Raw genomic sequence first — 24766 nt, 5'->3', positions numbered from 1 at the left:
TATTATATATTACTGGTTTAAATTTTTTTATGAAGTATCTTTATATTTTTATCGGAAGGTATTACGTTGCGCTTTTCATCGGCTAATTGCTGATAATTTCCAAGTTCATTGTTATACGTGCCGCGTTTTGTTTAACTAATTATAGATGTATGGGTAATTGTCTGGATAATTAGATAAGTATTGTAAATAACGCACACTACATTCGTTTTACAACAGTCAGCGAGAAAAGTATAGAAGAAGATTCTTAAGTGTGTTAAAGTAGCATGATACAATATGCAAATTATTCTCGACACATACTCAAATTCAACTGCTCTACTCTCTTGTCTATGATAAACTTAATTATTGAATAAACAAATTATATATAGAGAAAAAAAATCATATTATAAGAGAAATCTATTTTCCAGAGATTTTATTTGATATAAAATTATTTAATATATTTACATTATATGAGAAATATTTTTTCTAGAGATTTTATTTGATATAAAATTATTTAATATATTTACATTATATGAGAAATATTTTTCCCAGAGATTTTATTTGATATAAAAAATTATTTAATATATTTATATATTATTCTTCATCTATATATTTACAATATAATAATTTGAATTAATAATATGTGTGTGAAAAAATAATTTATAACTTATAACCCATTAATTTTTTGCACTTGCCTAAAGATGAAAAATCGAAGTCGACAATCGAATCGAATCGAGGTCTTTATTAGTGGACGAGTTAATCGTCGAAGAATGTTAGCGTATAGTATCACCCTATCGACCTTGTTAATGGCAAAAGGCCTTTCAACGATTGACTGAACGGAATTGCGTACCTTGCATTGCATTGCTCGCTTCAATAGGACGAATCATCTGCGGTCTCTTTATTAAATAAAGGGGTCTTGTCAGCGCAAACGTGACGGAAAAGTTGATTTATCAGTAAGTCTCGAGAGACAAAGGACATTAGCTGATGTGATAATTAATTCATTTCGACATGACCACACAGACATAAAAATTCATCGATATCAATTTTAAAATATTATTTTGATTAAAAAAAATTTAGAAATCTTTTTTGCAATATATCTGATTTGATTTGAGATGCGTGTTTTATTTTCTATGCAATCTTTTGAGCTTGAATCAAGATCATTGTTACCACTTGCTAATAATAATCAGTCATGCACAATATCGTGACGCAGAATGGTTAACATCATCGTCTACATCATGATGTGTCTACTCGAGCGTGATTCTTGTTACTCTCTATCATTTCTAGAAATCGTTAGTAAATTAATCTACTCACCAGTTCTCGATATACTTGAATTCCTTTCCAATTACACGTAGCTGTCGATTGAGTTTATCTGTAACAACAAAATAAATCTAATTAAAATAAATGCGTGATATATTAAATTAAATGTTCGCAGCGAGAGATAAACACATTAAAGCACAAGAAAAAATATAGAGACTTAAATCAAAAACATTATAGTACAGCATAATTTAATTTTGTTAAATTATCATTACAATTTAATATATAAAAGAGTTTACTGAAAAAAACCACATTATTTTACATTCCGAGTAACTTTCACGGGATAAATGGACAAGTGTGGAATATGTAAGGTAAGAGTGTCGATATGCCTGGAAAGAACAATTCTCCGATGATTTATTTTAATGAAGCGAATAAGTTTTACGATCGGAACGTTTTGCGGTCCATTTCTCAGCTTTCACCTCGGCGAGAGCCGAGGACGGAGATTTGCCTCGCGACTGTTTATTTCTTATCGCGGAGTCTCTGGTTTCCATCGAATTTCGACGAAAATTTAGAAGTTCTCCGGGCGGAGATAAATTCGCCGTTACGTGTATACACAGCGGAGTAGACAAATATTGACTCACCGGCTTGCAGATGCACGTTAACATAGCGCAGCTCGAAGCTGCAACGAACATGCAAATACGGTTTACGGCCAAGACGTAATTAATTTCGAGTAAAAGACAGAACGCGACTGCAACAAAATGCAATTACACGCTGAAAAGAAATTTGCTAACTTGACTAAACGAAATATTATTTTAACAAAATAATATTTAATGAATTCACAAATAACTTAGTTAATTGAATAGAAAATATTATTTTGTTAATTGAATACATATAAAAATATTTGAATTAAATGTAATTAACATATTCAATCTAACGAAACGTATATTTGACTTAAATACTAATATATGTTCAATTAACAAAATAGTAATTAGTTGAAAGGTTTAGCGACTACAACAAAATGCAATTACACGCTGAAAAGAAATTTGCTAACTCGACTAAACCTTTCAACTAAATATTATTTTGTTAAAATAATATTTAGTAAATTCAAATAATTTAGTTAATTGAATAGAAAATATTATTTTGTTAATTGAATACATATAAAAATATTTGAATTAAATGTAATTAACATATTAAATCTAACGAAACGTATATTTGACTTAAATATTAATATATGTTCAATTAACAAAATAGTAATTAGTTTAGCCAAGTTAACACATTTTTTCAGTACAGTATAATACTTACAATTAGTAATAAAAATCAATATAAATAAACATAAAAACAATTCATTTATATGACGATGTGATTTATCGTAACCCCATATTAAGAAAAATCACTATAATGGATATTACAAACATATATGTGTATTACTATAGGTTAATGTAATGTTTCCCATCGCACTGAGATATTTTTCCTCATACGTTAACCAAATTATGAATTATTCTTGATAAGTGTAATTTCGTTGTACTTTGTATTTTGCAACATAATTTATTGTATTAACGTCAAGCACGAGAACGTAATTTGCATTTCTCGCACAATTCCGTTGTCGGATTAATTGGGGCAAAATGTACCGTTTGTCGACGAGGAAGGGAAAGAAAGACGGAATTTTTTCACCTCCGTATCGAAATAAATCGTGGGAAGTTCAATTCGCCGTTTCTGCCATTATCCATTCTCGTGCCAATAAATAGAGAGCTAATTACCGCCGCACGAGATTGCCACACATAGATTTCAAAACTGTCTATTAAATGTGAATCTAATTGCTGAACTGATAAAAATCATCGATGACCACACTGTATTTTCACGTTATATCGCGTGGCTTCCATCTAGAAAGAACTGCGTTCACCGTTTTATTCCATATATATATATATATATATATATATATAATTCATTATTTTTTATATATTAATTTTATTTTTATATTGCAGTGACAATATAAAATTTTATTACCTAATTTAATTCTTGGTTCTCGATTTTATTTTATAATAATAAAATTATATATTTTTATATAATTTATAATATATATATAATTCATTATTTTTTATATATTAATTTTATTTTTATATTGCAGTGACAATATAAAATTTTATTACCTAATTTAATTCTTGGTTGTCGATTTTATTTTATAATAATAAAATTATATATTTTTATATAATTTATAATATATATATATATATAATTCATGATTTTTTATATATTAATTTTATTTTTATATTGCAGTGACAATATAAAATTTTATTACCTAATTTAATTCTTGGTTCTCGATTTTATTTTATAATAATAAAATTATATATTTTTATATAATTTATAATATTCGATTATGAATAAAATTCTATCCCCCTTTCTCTTTAAATGCATCGAACAAATAAGAATCATTCTCATAATCCTCGTTGCAGTTGTGCAACTTTACGTTCGCGAAGAAAAACCAGGGCGTTATCTGCACCATCCGCGTAATCATAGATTCGAGACATGCATATGTTAATTAAACAATAATTAACGCGATAATCCGTAATAATTAATCACAGTAATTTCCACGCTCGACATTTGCCGTTTTTTCAGCTGTCATTGAACCAACACGTGCGCATCATCAATATATGTATAAACTTATTATGTCACTTTCCCACAATTTTCTGACCGGTTGTATATTGATGGTTTTTTTATTTTAATTCCATTCGATAAGAATGCCGATAAGACAGATATTTCTTTTCATCGTACACTCTTTTATCAAGCTTTCTTCGAGGTAGATGATTTACATAACAAAAAGCCGTGAGTGACAAAGGTCAACACGTTTTGTAGACGTCACCCTTTCAGGTGTTGTCGCGTTCCGATATTGATCAAGGCCCAGACAATATGTTGAATAGTATGTTGACGCAGTTCGCGGTTATCTATCTATGGGAATTATCTATTTTACGCGATAATAATTTTCGAACTTGCTAACGAGCGCGATTGCGCATCGAAATAGTCATCGGAGCGTGTCGTATGCATGCTGACGTATTTCGCGCGGATATTTCCTCGTCGTCGACGTGTGAGACACAGGTGTGCACGTGTATACATATATGTATATGAAAAGTCGTAGCCTGCTGTTTCCTTCGGGGCCATGTCCTTGCGTTTACGTAAGCACGTGGCGCGACTGATGCAAAACCGTCGTCTCGCACGTAAGGCGAATCGTCCTCTTCTCTTCGGAGAAAACATTTCCATTTGATTTCCGTTTAGTGTTTCATCCGGGATTGCGTATGCAATTTAAATCGATATTTTCCACGAATTAAAATTGTGCAAAATTCAAGCAAATACCTAAACATCTATATATGTAAGTGAAATAGGCTGACTTTAAATAAAATTAATATGTGCAGGGAAAATTGTCACACGTTTTTAACAAGTCTTAATTTATATGCTTAGAAAATTATTAATTAATTGATCTTAATTTATATGTTATTGTGTCTTGTAAGAAAGTGTTGATACATATTTTTCTGACTGGAATTAATTTAAATCGTGACGCGAATTAGATCGATATTTTTCATCTACGAAGGAAAATTAGAATAAATATCTAAACATCTCATTCGTCAGCAAAATAGGCTGACTTTAAATAAAATAAATAAAATAAAATAAAATGGAATGATTTTTAAAAAATTATCATGCATTTTTAGTAAGTCTTAATTTGTGTTATTGTGCTGTAAGAACGTATTTATCTCCAACATGCAATCATCCAGCTCGGTCGTGTTCTGGTGCAAGGCCAAGAATCTGTGTCTCTTCTTTCTTCCCTTCTCGGACCTCAGAGAGAAGAGACACATGGGGACGAACAATGGTCGCTTTCACCAAAAACCACGACACTGAACGAGCTCTCCGAGGAAACGAAACAGACGAGAGAGAAAAAGGTCTTTGGCCCTCCCTTTCATCTGCGTTTTTATTTCTCTTTTTTTTTCCTCTCCCTCGTACTCGAAGAGGACGACACTAACGACTGGTGACGAACCAACACGCCAACGATGACGATGACGATGTCTACGTCGAGCTCGTGTCATTATACCGCTCGCTGGCCTGAAAATCCTTCTGGCGTATCGGCTCGAACGCGTCCGGAAAAACTCGCACCGAAACCGAAACTGTATATCCAAGAAAGTTAATTCTCCATTTTTCGTAGAAAAAAATATTAGCTTTTTGTATAATAATTTTATGTTTTATATATTTTATCAATTTTATATATAATTAATTTTATATAAAATTATATATTATAAATAAAATTATATATATATATATATATATATATATACATTAAAAAATAAAAATTTTTAAATAAAAAAAATATATAGATTAAAAAAAATTTTAATAGAGCCTTTTTCGATATTAAATGAATTTGTTTTCCCTTTAAAAAAAATAAAATGATGACGAGTCTCATTAATTCGCATATATTGTTTTGTTATTCTAGAAGATTTATCATAGTCTGATGGATGATCGTAAATAATATTAGCCGCAATATAAGTTACGACATGATATTACATTCGGAGCGAAACGCGTGTGCCATTGGTCGATTCATTGACCGTGTCGAGTTTTGATTCTTCTTAACGACCCTTCAATTAGGCGTTGGCTATCATGGCGTGATATGCATTTAATGTCATTTGCAATGTATGAGCGCGATCAGGCGTGTCAAGAAACTGTCGCGTCTCAACTACAATGGAACGTAATGAGATTCGATTCTCCCTCTCGAATTTTTTAAACACACACAAGACTTTACTCTGATATAGAATAATGTATTAAATAATAATTACGAAAAAATTCATGAGACGTAAAATGATACATTTAATAAAAAAGCATATAATAATAATATTAATTTCCAATTCAAAAATAAAAAAAAATTGTAAATTTATTTTTGTATTTAATTTTATATAAATTTATATAAAATTAATTATATATTTTATATATATAAATTTTATATATAAATTTAATTGTAATATAAAATTTATATAATTATATATAAAAAAATATAAAAAATATATAAAAATTGATTATATAAAATTATATACAAAATTGAGTGTGATTAATTATATATAAAATAGCACAAAGCTCTCATTCTTCTACTTGCACTCGAGCGATGGCCAACGCATAATTTGGAGCACGATTCGCGAGGAAATGGTCGATTCGATTCGCCGATGGTTTCAAGATTACCGGTCTGTGGCCATCGATGGATGGCAAAGCATCACGCAAGACAGGAAGAAAAGTTCCCCCGTGTCACGTTTACGTATGCAGTGAAGCGCGGACGGTCGATTGTGAGAATTTCTCACGTGTCATTAAACTATCCGTATACTTCCGACAACGACCGACAACTGTGTGGTCGCAAACCTTTGTTCTATTCCACATGACTCGTGTAGAAAAGTAGAAAGAAATTATACGACTCTACGCGTACAATCGAGAGACGCCGCGAAAGGCTGTTAAACTTGTATTTCTCTTCGAAAATTAAATTCAACTCGAACTTGTTTATTAATTCACTTCTTCACGTATATATATATTCAAATTAAAATTATTACATTTCTGGAAAATTTTAAAATACGGCGTAGAAGATATTCGAATGTTTTTTTTTCCTTTGGTATAAATGTCACTCGGAATCGAAATGACATTTCTTCCTCGATCGTCACTTAAGATACATAAAATTATTTCGAGGCACGCTGACGATGACAGGAAAGAAAAATAGAATGTGGTAATGTCTCTATGACGACACTGTCATATCGCGTATATAGATTCTCGATCTCTTCCGTCGATAAACGACGGATACGATTTGATTGCGGTAGCGGAAATTGCGATATATTACAATGAGGTATCGCAAGACTGGGAAAAATCGATTGCGATCAAATCTTCATATTATCCGAATTGCGCGAGGAAATTTCTGTTCGTTCATATTTATTTAAATTTTCTTAATTTATTTAAATTTTATACACAGCTTTATTATTTATAAAAATATATATATATTATTGTTGTGCATACGTTTTTAATAAATAATTAAATAAAAAAAGTGCGTAATTATATGCGCGCGATAAATCTTTTTTATATTTTATTTTGCTCGTCTTTAAGAATAGAAAATGTCAAATATGTTAAATATGAAAGAATTATTTTCAATTATATAAATTCTAAAAAAAAATAAATAAAAAAATTGCGTAATTATATGCGCGCGATAAATCTTTTTTATATTTTATTTTGCTTATCTTTAAGAATAAAGAATGTCAAATATGAAAGAATTATTTTCAAATTATATAAATTCTAAAAAAAATAAATAAAAAAATTGCGTAATTATATGCGCGCGATAAATCGTTTTTATATTTTATTTTGCTCGTCTTTAAAAATAGAAAATGTCAAATATGTTAAATATGAAAGAATTATTTTCAATTATATGAATTCTAAAAAAAAAATGAAATAGGGATAAAACTATAAAGCGGAACAATCGAGAAACAAGGTAAAAGGTAGAGACAATGAGAAAATATTTATATCTGTACAGGCCGGATGTGTTACTCCATAGTGTCATTTCCGGATGATAGAGTTTACGCAACCTCTCGAGTGTCTTATCACCGACCTAACTGGCGACGTGTAAAAATAGCATGATCCGTTATATGAACAGCGATTATGTATTCCGGATATGCTTGTGTGTCTGTGTATATGAAATCAATTACAGTATACAATTTTTCAAACGAGAATACGTGAATACAAAATTCGAAAATTTTAGATAAGACAAAACACATGTAATTAGTAATTAAAGCTGTAGATTAGAATTATCTAAATTGGCGTTGCCTAATTTGATATAATTGAAAGGCAATTATTTTATCGGCCCTGGATTTTTTTTTTTTTTTTTTTTTTTTAATAAGATTAGATTCGAATATAAGATAGCAGGGTAATCATTTTAGAGTTTCGTTATTTCAGTGAAGAAATACTTCCCTCGAAATCGGTCGAAGTGGCCATTAGACGCGAGGTGAATCTAGGACACCCAGTATATATTCTTATGTGCTAGACGACGAGTAGTACCTATCTAGAATCTGCGACGTAACTTAAAATAACCCGTGCATTTTCTCGCGTCGCGAATCGCCGATGCCAGAACGGGTTCTGGACGAGAAGGAGGGCTATTTTTATGGGGTTTCGCCTATGATACGGGGGACAATCGTTGAGTCACGTTTTAAAAACTGGTTTCTTTACCTGCGTCTCCCTGCAACTTAGTCAGAAATGTGTTCGTGTTTCGATGAGTTGCGGAACTTTTATCACGAATAACTTTCAGAGATTCCTCATATATTCGTTTGCGCTAAAATTTCGCGTACTATATGTGAAGAAACTTCTCGCACAACTCGACACATTTGCCAAGAGAGATGAATATTCATGAGAGAGTTTATATTCATTATATATACGATTCTTTTTAATTGAAACACCCATTTTTTATTCCAAGTTCGACTCGAGATATCTCGTAAAATTTGCGAAGAGATGGAAAAAATAAATTTCTTTTCTTTCTTGAATAATATTTTATAGAATTTCCCTTTCTTATTATATTTCCTCGAATTCCTTGATCCAAAAAAAAAAAAATCGAATTATAATGCTGTGATGATATAATAATATATAATAATAAAAAATTACCGTGTCTCTGCATATTATATATAGGCGTTGTTTATCAATATAAATATGGCACGTGTAAGAACGTAATATGTATTTGATAAAAATGCGATTATACGAAAAAAATATAATCCACGATAAAGTTATGAATGTTTTCTGCTCGTACGAGCGAGGAGATGTTTTCTACTGGTTGAAGGCGACGTCTGGAAGTTGGACGTCTTGTTTGGATTCTCAATCGAGTCGTTGATATGCCTCGTCTTTTGCGTGTTAACACCGTCTCCGTGATCATCATAATGTATGCATGCTAGCTCGTATTTGGCATTGGCGAAAGCAAATGGCGTGAGATGACGCATTCGACGATATATACTTCGTTCTATCTTTGTACCATCTGTTTATCTTCCCTTTTTACCCTTCTGCGTGGATTGAAATATCGCGACATGTGCAACTTGTTTGATTAATTCGAATAATTGAATTTTGTCACGGTTAAACTCGTATCTCTGATAAAAAATATATATATATATATATGCATATTTATATATTATATTATAAATATTTTATTATATATATATATATATTATATTATAAATATTATTATATATTTATATATTATATTATAAATGTTATTATATATATGATTTTTTAGGTTTATTACTTTTATATTTCTGATTTGCTCCGAAATTTTCAAACGTCGCCACGATTATCTTTGAATTATCTTTCACGGATTTTCTCTATTTTTTCAAGATTATACATGGAGAGAATTTTTCTCTTATAGAATTGATCCTGAAAATTATGCTAATCGTGGGACAATGAATTTTATAAGATTAATGTTTACCAAATAAAAATGTTAATATATGTACGTATTTCAATATACGTAATATTTTAATATATGTATTTATTATGTACATGGTAATTATTTTGCGTTTATATTTAATCGAATATATGATAGATATTAATATTTTTTATTTCGATAAATTTTAATCAGAGAAAAAAACTTATAAAATTCTAATATGTGTACATAGTAAAATTATTAATATACATAATAGTAAAATTAATCGACCATATTTTATATCTTATTGTGGTAGATATTAATATTTTTTTTGTGATAATTCGTATCGTCCCACGATTACTATCATGGTAAATTCTAAGAGAAAATTCTCTCTTCTTTTTCAAAAATTTTTCTCTTTGCACTTCCACTTTGTGAAACCGAGATTAAATTGTTGGACGATTCGTCGCGTAATAATTTGCGCCTATATTCATTCGATAGATGTTTTCTCAAAACCCTCTCAGCCACTTGCTTCGTTATCAGCTATCAAGAGCTAAAGTCGACCCACGCCAGCTCGTTTGCTTAAGGAGAAAAAGAGAGAGATCGAGAGGGAATGAGAGAAAGAGTGGGAGTTATCTCGAGCACCCACAAACGCGCATACCTGGTGTCACGGAACATTTGCATACCCGATCTCTTACGTTCTTTTCATCCAACTTTTCACCGCGAGAGTGCTCGCCTTATCTAGGACAACGGCAAGCACTTTTCTCGCTCTGAATCGCGTCGGCCATCATTTCGGGATTGCCACTTAATTTTTTTCGAAATCACTAAGATATGCTGGAATAGTAGATAAATAGATTTCATTAAATGTCGTTTGACCAAGTCCTCGAATTTTCGATCATTATTGTAGTAGATACACGTATAATATATAAATATATATAAAATAAAAATATAAAAATACAAAATTAATAAAACAAAAAGTAGGCCAAATAAACGAGCCAAAATAATTTAGATGTAAGGATAAAAATACAAAATATAATATAAAAATATATATAAGATTAGATATAGAATAATTTTTAATTCAATAATTCACAATTGTTTAGAAAAATTCTAAATTAATTAGGTAATGAATAAATAAGTCGAAAATAAATAGAAAAATAATTACGCGTACAATATTATTTAAAAAAAAGGTCGATAAAAAATTTGGAAAATAAAAATGATCCTTTCAAAAGAGAAAATTTATATGAATTTAATCTTTTTTAATTTCTTGAAAATTTGATTTCATATCGTGCTCTTGTAACAATTAGTGATTCGAATAAAATAATCTAGTTTCTATAATACAACAATAGATCACGAATACCTATAATCTAACGTTATCGGAATAGAAAAGAATAAAACAGAGAGTAGAGAGAAGATAACAAGGAAAAACTTTGTACGAGACGTGTTTCGTCAAAATCAAAATATCCATGCCACACCTATAATTGGTGATTATTAGATCATGAATTTTTAATCTTATTCTTCTCTTATTATCCCATTGACAAACAAGTGTTCGCGCGAATCATAATTAATGTAACTTATCTTGGCTTGCGAAAAAGTGCGACTATTATTTGCAAGAATTGTTATTAATCGTTTTTACAGCCACAGTGTATATCATGTCGCGTGCTTTATCTTCCGCGAGATGTTGATACAAGATAAAATATCACAAGCACATACAGATATATTAATGTCAGATATTAATTTAATTAAACAGCAGCAAATTTTTATGATAAAATAAAAAAAAGCAAGATTGAATGTTTACAGATTGCGCGACAATAAAATTTTATCTATTATCCCTATTATATTATATATATAATTCCGATACCGTTGAACGAATTTTATCTTCGTACCGGAAGAGCGTGACCGGAAATAATTGGGAAACGATTCGTATAAATGTTTGCGCTTTTTCTCTCGATATCTGACATTTGAACCGCGAATTTTTGCCGCGGCAAATTAAAAGATGACGCAAGTCTCGATGGAGTCATCATAAAATGACGTTTCGTTGTGGCTCTCACGAAAACACGTCGTCACCGATATTCGAATAAACTTGTCTCCCCTGATTTTCCCTTCCTCGGTCGTAAAAATATTTGCGGTCGCGTATTATGCGTTTCACATTCGAAACCGAAAGGAAACGTCCTCGAAATGTGGGTGGATCTGATATATGCGAGCGTAGCATTGACATTGATTGCGGTTTCCGTCCTAATATCGCGGAAATAATGGACGGAGAAGGAGAAACGGAAAAAACGAGGCAGTATAATGGAATTAATGAGCGCGTTTTATTATCAAATTACATGGAAAACCTTTCACGCGCATCCAATTACGCAGGGCGAACAAAGTGTGTCGCGAGAAATGATCGATGCAGATAAAAGTAGATAGGGTTCGTAACATTTGAATGACATTGCAGCGCCGCGTGATATAATACCGTATGATCGCATGCAAATTTGCAATTATTCATATGCACATGTTGCGTGCGAAAATTGAAGGAAAAATTAGGAAATTCCTCTCTATTTTGCTCTCCCTTGTAAATTTAAATAATTTAATTTTAATATTATTAATATTTTAATATTATTAATATTATTAATATTATTTAATATTATTAATATATATTGGTGCAATAATATTAATATAATAATACCAATATATTAGTAATACTAATAAAACTATATTAATAATATATATATCAGGTTTGGATAAGTTGATGATTTTTTAAAACTAAGTTAAGTTAAAGTTAGTTGCTTAAAAATTCATTTAATTAAGTTAAAAGTTTATGAACAAAAAATTAAAGTTAAGATTAAATTAAAATTTTGTGTTAATTTTTTTAAAATTTATAACAACAAAGAAATTTTGATTTTTATATAGAAATATATTTTTTTTGGTAATTACAATTGATGACAAATGAACATAAAAATTAATAATACTTCAATTTAAAAATAATACGTCTATAACTTATAAAAAACAATAATGGTATTCAGAGATAAAAAATAATTTAACTTAGGAAAAAAGTTAATAAGTTTAAGGTCAAAAATTCAAAATGAATATATTTTAAATTAACTAAGCTAAGTTAAAATTTATTGACTTTTTACCTAATTAACTAGTTATCATCCAACCCTGATATACATATATATATATATATATTAATAATACTGAATTATTTTATTAATTCAAGAGAGAAGAGGGATTCTTTGAGTTAATTAATGATTCGTTGATATCGATGGATGATTTATTCGCGATCGCGCTTAAAGTCGATCAGTCGTCGTGAATGAACTCAAGGACTCCGATTGCAGTGGCTGAATCTCCTTAAAAAGATTTAGAACGAGGACACATTGGGCGCGCGTGCGTGCCCGATAAAGTGCGAACGGTCTCTTCGAAGAAGGGTTATTTATTTTTACCATACCACGTGTCTGCCTGCTTTCGATCTCTAATGAAAATCAAATTTCGGATTCAACGATTCGTTCGATTTGTAATTCAATCTGAAAATCACGAAAAGAAAGAAAATGCAACCTCGTGATAAAAATACGGGTCATCGTCTCTAAATTTTTATTCATTTCAGACTACTATGAATTCATCCGATTCGCGAATCGATCATTGTTGCCTGCAAATTTTTCTTTACTTTTCCTGTGAACCAAAATTCGTGTCGAGAGTATATAAAAAAATTTCTTCCGATGAAGGAACTGTTTATTTTGTAAATTTTATCTTTGTAATTGATTCATTTATTTCTCGTTCACGCTTTTATATGAAGGATGACGCAAGGTAAAAAAAATGCTAATCTCTACGCAGGAACGGTAGATACTTTTCCTCTTTATTTCTCAAGAATTCCGCGTTAATTGACGCTATCAAGGCCACGGTTGTTTCCCATTTCGCGAGATAAAACGCGACAGAGAAATCCTTCGAAAGATCCGAGATCGGGACGATATAATGAAACATGTAGTATAAAAGTAGTTATTTTTATATGATAATTGGAGTATTCGGGTTAATAGTAGCAGGGCGATGTCGCTAAAAATAACTGTCATTTCAATCGCGTCATTATAAGCGTTGAATAAAATTGGCCGCTTAATTTTGTCTCGAATTCATAAAATAAAAAAATTGTCATTAAATTCTAGATTCTCTCTCCACATATTAATTAACTTTGCACAAATATTACACAGTAGAAAAATTTGTCTTCTTGTTGAAAATTGTCCCCGTTAAAATTTTTGTGTTAAATATTTAACACATTCATGTGTTAATTTAACTTATTACTGTTTTGTTAATTGAACTTAAATGTTAAATTATTAAAATAACTGAAAAAAAAAATAAAAATAACAATGTGCATCTATTTTTAATTTTACACAATAAATATGTTCTGCTTTATTAGTGACAAGATTTATCTGTTAAAATTTACAGAAAAAATGTTGATTTTCTATTTTATAATATAAGTGGGGATCTAAATTAATTTTTACATTAAAATTGTGTTAATTTCGCACAAAATTAATTTTAAATTATTTGAAGTTTTGCATTTATGTTGTGTTAAAATAACACAATATTTGTGTCTCCATTTAACATATCCATATTATATTAAATCAACACAAAAATGTCTGTGGACCGTTCAAGACACGTATAATATCTGTTACATTTAACAGAAAGTGTTCAACTATGTACAAGCTCTTTATACGATAATCTTATTTAAGCCTTTCATTTTGACATTTACTGGAGGCTGGGAGAAAGAGATAATTTTCCGAGAAGCGCGTATCATTTATTCTTAGCCGCGCTTATTTACGGCGTAAAAATGGCGATGTCGGAGCACTTTTTTTACTCACACCATCTAAATATATCATGCGTATATATGGCGTCGAGACGCCAACGCGTTCGTCGCATCCGCTCCTGATTATCCGATTCGCGTAAGACGCGACGTCGCGCTTGTAAAAAAGAGTAATAAATTCCACGAATGTACGACTGTCGTGCGAATATCGATTGACGCGATAGATCGCGTGAGACACGCGGCGATTGTTGCACTTAGACGCAAACAAGCATCTTCGAGGCTCGTCGTACTCGTCCGTACCAGCTCAATTAAAATCGCAACTTGGAACGATCGAAAGTACACCTTTGTCGCAATCATTTAGTTTTTTATTCACTTTATTATTTATTATTTTATATTTTTATTTGTATTTCATTATTTTTAAACGATGACCAGGTAAGCAAAAAAAATGTTTTCTTAGATCGATCTGTAAGAAATTCTTCTTCAGTTGTTTCTAAAATGGGATACGGTTTTTTTTTATTGCTACAATAAATCGACAAAATGTAGAAATACAAATTTAAATATAAAATAAGCTGATAAGAGTCAGGTGCAACAAAATTATTTTTAAATTCCTATAGAAAACTTGTAGAAATTTTCAAAAAATAGGAGTTAAAAAAAAATGTGTATTTCCTATAAAAGTATAATATATTAAATTTTGCATCTAATATCTGTGCCTTGGTTCTTATCAGCTATTTTTATACCTGGGAATTTGTATTTTTTACTGCGTCATTGCATTAACATATGATTATTAAGTGGTCGTTGTAATTTTAACATTCACTATTATTTCACCTCGTATTATTAGCGTCAAGAAAAGATGTCGGAAATAAAAGAATGAAACACACACGTTTCGCGTGAAACGTTCCTTCAAAATTGGACGTTGAAACAAGACAAATATTTCTGGTGCATGTCGCAATATACCCTCTCTCTCTCTCTCTCTCTCTTCTCTTTTAGCATACTTCGCAATTTCCTCGCGACCTGCAGTCTCTCCCAATTGCAGTAAACAACATTGAAGTAATAACTGTGGGAGACGCAGCTGTTCTACGCGCTCGACCGCTTCGTTCTGTTCAATTCATTTTACTCGGAATTATTTTTCCTCGGACGCCTTTATCATTTTTTCTCATTTTTTCATCACAATTTATATACTATCTCCAGCGATGGGCAGCGCGAGATATTAAATCGTATCAAATAGCCACTTGGCGCGAAATTATGGCGCGGAACGCAAATATATTTCTCGGAGTATAAGAATCGGTTATTATCAACTTTAGAAACGTGTATAATTATCGAAAGAAAAATAAAACCTCCCGAGATGACAGACGGCTGTCCGGACGATTGATTCCGGTTTGTGCGTTATGACATTGTGACGTCAAGCTTGCGCATTTGCTCCGTTCTGTCGGATCGCCAATTATTGCTCCTATCCGGCCGATCGTGTAGCCTAACTTCCCGTTTCTCGCCGCCGTAGATTCTAAATATATTCTATCCTTCATATCGCGGAGTTTAATCACTATACTTTATTAACAAATCTGTCCATTCAATTAGATATTTTTTTAATCATTTGAATAAATTTTTTATACTTATATAGCCATTGCTTTTTGAAATGAATTATTAAATTCATAATGTCAAAGTATCGATTGAAAAATAAGAATAAAAAAATTAATACTTCGATTTATAATTATACAATAATTCCTTTAAAATATTATGTACACATGATTGTGCAGCAATTTCTTATTCTAAGATTCTGACGATGAATCTAACTGGATTATCGATTGGGAAAATTTTCTCCCGTGTCACTTTTGTCGTCAAATTGTCCATTACTCCGTCTCGGTTATCGCGAGAAATCGAGGTTAATCCTCGCTTCATCCGCACTGATCTCGAACACCGTCGACAGGCTTGACGTCGACGTATTAAATGGACACCCGATCCCCTCGAAGAGAGAGAGTCACATCGGCGAGAGCCGAGAAGACAATGCAGGCGTGTAACGCAATTATCGATTCGTGTCATAGATTGGCTCTAGTCATCATTCAATAATCAGTCGCGCAGAATCGAGTGATTGCGAGCTCAAGGACAAAGATCGAGCCGAGTCTTTTGTCGCGTATCTTTCCCGAGGATATTACAAATAATACAAAATTAACACTCGGTTGAAAGATTTGTGTTAAATTTGACAGATGTCCCAAACGGTCCACAGAAAAAATATGTTAATTTTAGATTTTATCATCCCTTATATTATCAAATAAAAAATCAACATTTCATTCTGTAAATTCTAACAGATAAACCTTGTCACTAATAAAACAAAATACATTTATAATAATTTAACATTTAAGTTCAATTAACACAACAGCAATATGTCAAATTAACGTTTTTAACAAGGAAACACAAATTTTTCTACCGTGCAATAACTTGGCATTTTGAGAAAATAAAATCACTCACCAGAGAAGAACTCCGATTGTATCATCTCCTTTATCCCTCTTTATCTACCGATGAGGACCGAATCACAATAAGGACCTTCTTCTTTTTATCTTGCAGATGATTCTTACTATAATTACGCTGGATGGACCAGCAAGTCGTCGTTCGATCATCGATCCGTGGATGTCAGATTGATCGACGGCGAGAATATAGCGAGGATACGCCGAGCAGCGATCCCCGAGAAGTCGGTGATGGCGACCGAGCAGAAGGATCCGGTCAAGGAAGCATCGCAGCAGCAGCAGCAGCAACCGCAACAACAGCAACCAGCTGCGCAGCTGACGACGACCGCGAACACGAACACGTCGCACGACGTGTACCTTCCGGCTTCGTCGACCAGCGAGGCTACTGTCCAGTTCAAGCCCACCGAAGCGATTTCCACTGTCCAACCGCTCAAAGACACTTCCGACGTCACTTCCGTCCCCAAGGATTCCAAGAAAAAGGCGACGCAGGCGGTGAAAATTGATGATGTGGTAGGTGATGAACGAGGATATAAATGATCTCCGGTTCTAGAAAAATAAAACAGAAATGCGTTTGTTAGTTATATCCCAGCAAACACCGATATATAATTGTTACATTGCTATAATAAAACGGAATATAACGTGAACGTTACATGTAACATCCATGTTAGTTGTAATTTCCCACTCATAGATGTAACATTTTAATATAACATATATTACATTGTAGTTATATTGTCATTATATACCAAATAGCACATTGATGTATTGATAAGTCAGTGCTATCTTGGGATATAATGACAATATAACTACAATGTAATATATGTAATATTAAAAATGTCATCTAACATCTATGAGTGGGAAATTACAACTAACGTATACGTTACATGTAACATGCTTAAGTATATAACATTTATATACTGTGTTTGCTGGGATGTGACTTTTGGGGGAAAACACGTTTTAACAATCTATACAATTCGCAGGCCACAGTCTGGCCGAATCGCACGATGCCGATTCGCACCGTCACCAGCAAGGAGCAGCCATCGGCGGACAAGAGCAACAACCAGACGAAGCAGACGGAATTGCCGAAGAACGCGACGAGCGGCGTGGAGAACGCCGACAAGCCCGATGACATTGGCGACATCTCCATCAGCAAATTCTCCGACGTGACTCTCAACACCACCCTCACGCAGAACAACATCACCAAGACGGTCTACGACACGCATCAGTATTACAACAGCACCTTCATCGTCGACGCCAATATCTGCAACAAGTATTGGGTCGACATGGACAAACATCCGGAACTCAGGGTCAATCCTCTGCTCAGCCAGAGCCATCGACGAGCTGCGGTGAGAGTAGTCACGATATATGAAAATAAGGAAAAATTAAATATATATACAGGGCGCTTCAGAAATAGTTGGCCACACTTTAAGAGCGCGTTAAAAAAGTCATATAAATATGTAAACGTGGGTTCGGAAACGCTTCCTTTCCAAGTTATAAACGTTTTCTTCTATTCACCTTTTAAAGTGAACAAAAAGTTAGTAGATAGGTCTGTATGGAATCAGTCTTTATTTAAGCATTTAAGAGTGACGATAGTATTCCTCAACATGGCAGCTTATTCTAACAGATTGGCAGATATCCACATGTATGGACGAGATAATGGAAACTACAGAGAAGCTCAACGTCTCTATCAACAAATCTTTCTTCAAACGATGTCCTGCTAAAAATACCTTTAGTTCTGCCTGTAAGTAAAGTAAATAAAAAATGTTTATAACTTGGAAAGGAAGCGTTTCCGAACCCACGTTTATACGACTTTTCATCCTTACGGTGGAATATGCTCTTAAAGTCTGGCCAATTATTTTTGACGCACCCTGTGTATATATATTATTTTATTTATTTTTTCTTATATATATATTTTAATTAATTACTTGTATATAAATAATAAATCGCTATACAAATATATATATATATAAAAAAAAAAAAAAAAAAAAAAGAAATCGATAGAAATCGATGTTCTTCAGAGGATAAATTTCCTAAAGGAAAATTTCACGCGACTCGCGTTGCAGACCGTCAAGCTGAAGTTCGATTTCCCTTTTTACGGATACAACGTGCGCAACATCACCATCGCCACCGGCGGTTTCCTGTACACGGGCGACTACGTGCACAGCTGGTTAGCAGCCACCCAGTACATCGCACCGCTCATGGCGAATTTCGATACCCGCCTGTCGAACACCAGCTACGTCAAGTACGCTGACAACGGTGAGTCATCGGATTCTCCGACGAAGAGCGAATCCGAAGGACGTTCGTTTTTGCATTTTTTTTTTTCGTATGAGAGTCGAAGCCAATCGCCATTCGCTTTCGCGATTTTCTCTCGCGATAGTTTCATATACCTCGCGCTTTTTCAAGAGAAGAGATCTTGTTACAATAAACGAAGGTTTCAAAGAAATTTCAACTCGAGAAAATTTCATCGATTCCTTTGAATTCTCACCGAACGTGTCGCAAAATACACAGTAGGAAAATTTGTCTTCTTGTTAAAAAACGGTCCCTGTTTAAATTTTTGTGTTAAATATTTAATATATTTATGTGTTAATTTAACATATTGCTGTTGTGTTATAATTAAACTTAAATGTTAAATGATTAAAACCGCTGAAAAAAGTACAATGCGCATCAATTTTTAATTTTACACGATAAATATGTTCTATTTTATTAGCGACAAGATTTATCTGTTAAAATTTACAAAAAAATGTTGATTTTTGATTTTATAAGCGAGGCTAATAAAATCTAAATTAATTTGTAAATTAAAACTATGTTAATTTTACACAAAATTTAAAATATTAGCACAGTATTTGTGTCTCCATTTAAGATATATCCAAATTATGTTAAATTAACACAAACATTTCTGTAGACCGTGTGAGATATCTATAATAATTTAACATAAATTTTTCAACTGTGTAGAGATCAATTAGCGGAACAATTTACGTTAGAATCTCTTAGCAGCGACAAGATGTTTATTACGATTATTAAATATTTCCTCTGAAATTGACACGCGATGCAGGTACGGCATTTACGGTCGAATGGGACAAAGTGGTGCTACAGGATCGTCCGGAGGCCGGCGCCTTCACTTTCCAGGTGACCTTGCATCAGAACGGCGACATCGTGTTCGTCTATTCGGTGATACCGCTGGTGATTGAAAACATTGAGGACACGATGCATCCTGTCAAGGTCGGACTCAGCGACGCCTACATCATGGACCGAACTGTCTTCTGTGAGTGCGACTCTTGTACCGTTTATAGACGGGTGGTTACGTAATGATTATCGCGTAATATAATCCACATCATCGCTATTAAACGTCGAATGCAGGAAAACTGCCAGATGGACGAAGAGAGGGAGAAAAAAGAGATAATTGGCTCTCGTTAGCTTAGTATCAAAACTCCCAGAAACAATTTATATGAAATAATCAATGCAAATTTTATAATTAAAAATCTAGGCTCGGATTAAAGAACGTTACAACGCATGTAAATGTGCAAAATATGATGTAAACAGAGTTATCATCATGCGAAAAGTCATGCGTGAATCATCCGTTGTAAATATCGAGAACTTTGTATCTGATAAAAAGATAACTCTTCAAATATATTTCGAAATTTTATTTTAACATATATGTAAAAAATACATATATACATTCTTTAAATAAGATATAAATAAAGACAAATTCCATATCTTATTTAGAAAATTTATATAAGTTTTAAAATTAAAATAAAACCTCGAAAGTTATCTTTAGCTACAAGCTTGACATTTATACCGTCTCTTATTTGAAGCATAGCATCTAGTTATTTTTACATATAAAGACACTTAAAGATACCTAAAAATACCCAATCCGAGAATTCGAATCATCGATCTTTCTCGCTTTGCAGTTGTGCGCCGAAAGACCATCTACGAATACCATCGCGTGAATTTCAACCGGCAGGACATCGTGAACTGCACGGTCATCTATCTGAAAGCACTGCCCACGTGTCTGAACTTTGACAACTGTCGGGACTGCCTGACGAAGGTGCCCGACTTCGACTGCAAGTGGTGCTCGGATCTGAACAAGTGCAGCACCGGCACGTCCCGACAGCGGCAGGAATGGCTCCTCAAGGGTTGCGATGTGCGTAATATCAAGGAGGCGGACAACTGTCCAGCGCAGATCACGAACTACAAGGGAGAGGAGTACGACCATGACGGTCACGTGCACCCCGACGAGTCGATCACCGCCAACGAGATGAGCGCCAAGCAGGAGAGACCCGGTACCAGTCCCTTAGAGAGCACCAGTAAGCCTTTCGCGATTGGTGTCATATTTCTGTCGATGCATCACTTCCATCTATGCACCCAACTGCATTTTTTCACATTTTACATTTTTTATATATTTTATGTTTTTATTTATATATTTGTTTTATATATATTTATGTATAATTATATATAAATTATAAATATATAATTATAATATAAAATTATATATATACTATTATATATAATTAAATATATATATATATATATATATATATATATAATATATATATATATATTATTATATATTTTGTTTTTATTTATATATTTATTTTATATATATTTATGTATAATTATATATAAATTATAAATATATAATTATAATATAAAATTATATATAATTATATATATTTTTTATAACAGCTGCTGGACGTCTTTCTCGCTTCCAAATACAAAGGCTCTTTGTATTTGGTTTCAGGCGGAACAAATTTTTAAGTTAACATTTAAAATTGCTCTGGGATTGTTCATTGACAGAAGGGTTGATAAAATTGCGCGACATAAATTCTTATAAAAAATATTGTTTTAAAGAATTGATCGAGATTAATTTTCGCGACTATTTCAAGTCGACACACTGAAAAAAAAAACTATTAAATTAATAAATATTTATTTCAATACTGCCTAATAAATCATTTACTTGATACAAATAAATGATTTGTTTTGAAAAGAATTTTCTCACATCGAATACATATTTTTTACAGCAAATCAATATTGTTAGTTTCAAATAAATGATTTATTTGGCAATATTGAAATAAATACTTCTCCAAATTCAATAAATTTTCGAATTCGTAGACGAAATAATCGATCCTATATTTTTTCTAATAATTCCTTTTTTCTAAATATAATAACCAAATTTTCAAGCGACTTGTTCCGTTTAATTTTCAGCTCCGAACAAGATGAATATGGGCGTTTCGGGAATAATCGGCATTCTCACTATCGTCGCTTTAGTTGCGGGTCTCGCAGCTTGGGGTGCATATGCCTATCGCAATCCCCATAGTGCATCGGGACAGATGCTGATCAGGGTAAGAAGAAAATTAAATATATTTATAAATATATATTAAATATTAATATATATGTATATTTAATATATATTATATTAAATATTTATAAATATATATATATTAAATATTAATATATATGTATATTTAATATATATTATATTAAATATTTATAAATATATATATTAAATATATTTTAAATTATTACATCATGATAGCGTTACGCAAGTGATCTTATCGCTCTTTCATATATACGCTTATTGTATTTATTATTATAATCGATCTTGATTACCGGTTGCAATACTGATCACTTATTCATTATCTATCGATTCTATCAGAGAATATTAAATATAGATTCTTATTAAATGTTTTTTTTTAATTGCCGAGACACGACGGTCATTTCATTCGGAATATCGATTATTGATTCGATTGCGTTAGAATATCTTCTCGATTATTTCATCTGATTTTTCGGGACTTTCAGTATCGCCCGAGCCAATGGAGCTGGCGAAGAGGCGAAGCCCGTTACACAGCCGCGACCATTCATATGTGATGAGGTGTCGACGAAGAGACATCAAGTCAGAGTCAATTGCGAAAGTGTCGGACCAAACTTCCTATTAATTGTGTACAGCGAATATATACCGAGTCTGCGCGTATATATATATAAAAAAAAAAAAAATATATATATATATATAAACTCGCGAGAACGCGCAGAACTCGTCAGGTTTTGCACTCAATCGCGTAAATACGGACAATCATTTCCATTTCATTTACGACGTTTACGTCGACGCGAAGAAATCGATTCAACGCCGACAAACACGACGAGAGAACGTTTATTCTGTCCTCTCTCTTTAAGAATTGTGGTATATTTTTGACTATATATATATATATATACAATATATGTCGTGCGCAATCTGAGAATTAAAATTCTGTAATTAGATGTGGAAAAATTTCATTCGCGGAAATTCTCTGAATTTTTACCCAACTTGAACGAGTTTGCGAAATTTGATCGCGAACGATTCGAATGTGACATGAATTCATATACAAAATTAATACCTGCACGGATCGTATCAAATGGGGTTTTCGGGATATATTGTGAGAATCGTGACCTTCTTCAAAACCATATACAATCGATGATCCAAGCTACAGAGAGATAGAAACGTCGTATACGAAGGCGATCGTATAATATATCGAGACATCGGACGATTTTCGAGATCGTCCGTCGAGCATTTATGTGATTCTTAGCAGCACGTGGTACACCTTGTTATTGTTTAAGAATTCGTTTTTCTTTTTTTATCGTCGTTAGACAAATTGCAGCAATCGTTTTATATACGTACCTAATGTTCGCGCGATAAAGAGGACAGCGTTTTGGAGAGAGAAAATGTAGCAAAAAAGGGAAGAAAAAAAATTATCGAACGTTTCAATCTGGCGTGCTGAAACTACAGTTTGATGAGCTCCTCGAGCAGCCGAGGGAAAAAAAAGAAGAAAATTTGATCTTCGAAATTATTTAGAATTTAAATCGATCGGAAATTTCTCCTAAAATTATTACATTTGTATTGTTGCAGCTACACATTCCAAAACATAATTTGGAGATGACTGCGGAGGTGTCATGTACAAACTGTAATTTCATCGTCGCAATTTATACACAATCATACCATAAAATCACATATAAAAATATATATATATGTATATATATAAATGATTATATAGGTATTACATAACGTTTTGTATCACATATATAATTATTTTTATATATAGATATATATATATATATATATACAGATATATTTTACGAAGAGATTTTTTTAAAAGAGATCACACACATTTTTTAAATACGCGTAAAAACGGCAAACTGATAAAAGATGAAGAATAGCACACGATATAAAGATTTTATATAGCATCTAAAATATTATTATAGATCGTGAGTGTATATAGTAGTTGTACGAGGCAGTATAATTTTTATCTAATTTTAAGTGTATATTCACACTTTCAAAGGGTGCCTTCTTCGTAAAAACTTTCGATATATATCATGTATAATAGTAAATAAGCAACGAAGAGAGAACCTGAGAAGGGGAAAGAAAAATCTCATTGTAAATCGCGACGAGAGAAACGTCGTTGATCATTCACGCGGTCCGATTCCCAAAAGATTCGTCTCGGTCCTGTTTGCGAAATTCGAAGGGAAACGCAATTGTAAAAAGTCTGAACGAAAATATCGGTCTGCAACGAGACTTTATTGTCACGTTGACGTTTGAACGATCAATGCGTTTCATCGAACGACGGAGTGAATTATTGTCAAATGATTGTGAACAGCTTTTCTTACATTATTGTGTACGATTTAATTCATAGTTTGTGATAATAAATATTATAGTTATTATAGTACGATGTGTTTTTGTGACAAAAGCAAACCTGCTTCCCCAAAAAGAATATCTCGCGATATAAAATAAACGATACGTAAGAATAAAATAAAGTGTCCATTTGACGAAAGTTATTACTTGAAAAAAAAAAAAAAAAAAAAACGAAAAATATACATATTTTACAATGTAATTCGCTTCGGAAAATTATGTATATTACAAATACTTTCAGCCGATAAACAGGCTGCAGTTTCATCTTGCGATTG

The 24766-nt window shown here is 32.2% G+C and overlaps 1 protein-coding gene across 2 annotated transcripts in view; it reads left to right on the top strand.

The window, feature by feature from the left end:
- l(1)G0289 (plexin domain containing lethal (1) G0289) overlaps window positions 1–24528 on the top strand; it is a 42652-nt gene extending 18124 nt beyond the window's left edge. The window contains exons 2-8 of one of the 2 annotated variants that reach the window (XM_029301719.2): window positions 16941–17350; window positions 17818–18183; window positions 18901–19093; window positions 19890–20099; window positions 20746–21117; window positions 22040–22176; window positions 22634–24528. In XM_029301719.2, the coding sequence (XP_029157552.2) occupies window positions 16941–17350; window positions 17818–18183; window positions 18901–19093; window positions 19890–20099; window positions 20746–21117; window positions 22040–22176; window positions 22634–22702 (1757 nt within the window). In that variant the 3' untranslated portion in view covers window positions 22703–24528. Of the gene's footprint in view, window positions 1–16940; window positions 17351–17817; window positions 18184–18900; window positions 19094–19889; window positions 20100–20745; window positions 21142–22039; window positions 22177–22633 lie in introns of both variants that reach the window. The other variant, XM_029301718.2, reaches the window with a different exon arrangement.
- The last annotated feature ends 238 nt before the right edge of the window (window positions 24529–24766 follow it).

The sequence above is a fragment of the Nylanderia fulva genome, unplaced genomic scaffold (assembly GCF_048542155.1).
Source record: "Nylanderia fulva isolate GAGA-0341 unplaced genomic scaffold, ASM4854215v1 Scaffold9, whole genome shotgun sequence".
Lineage (NCBI taxonomy): Eukaryota > Metazoa > Arthropoda > Insecta > Hymenoptera > Formicidae > Nylanderia > Nylanderia fulva.
The sequence above is the reverse complement of the archived record's forward strand: the minus strand, read 5'-3'. Positions and strand labels throughout refer to the sequence as shown.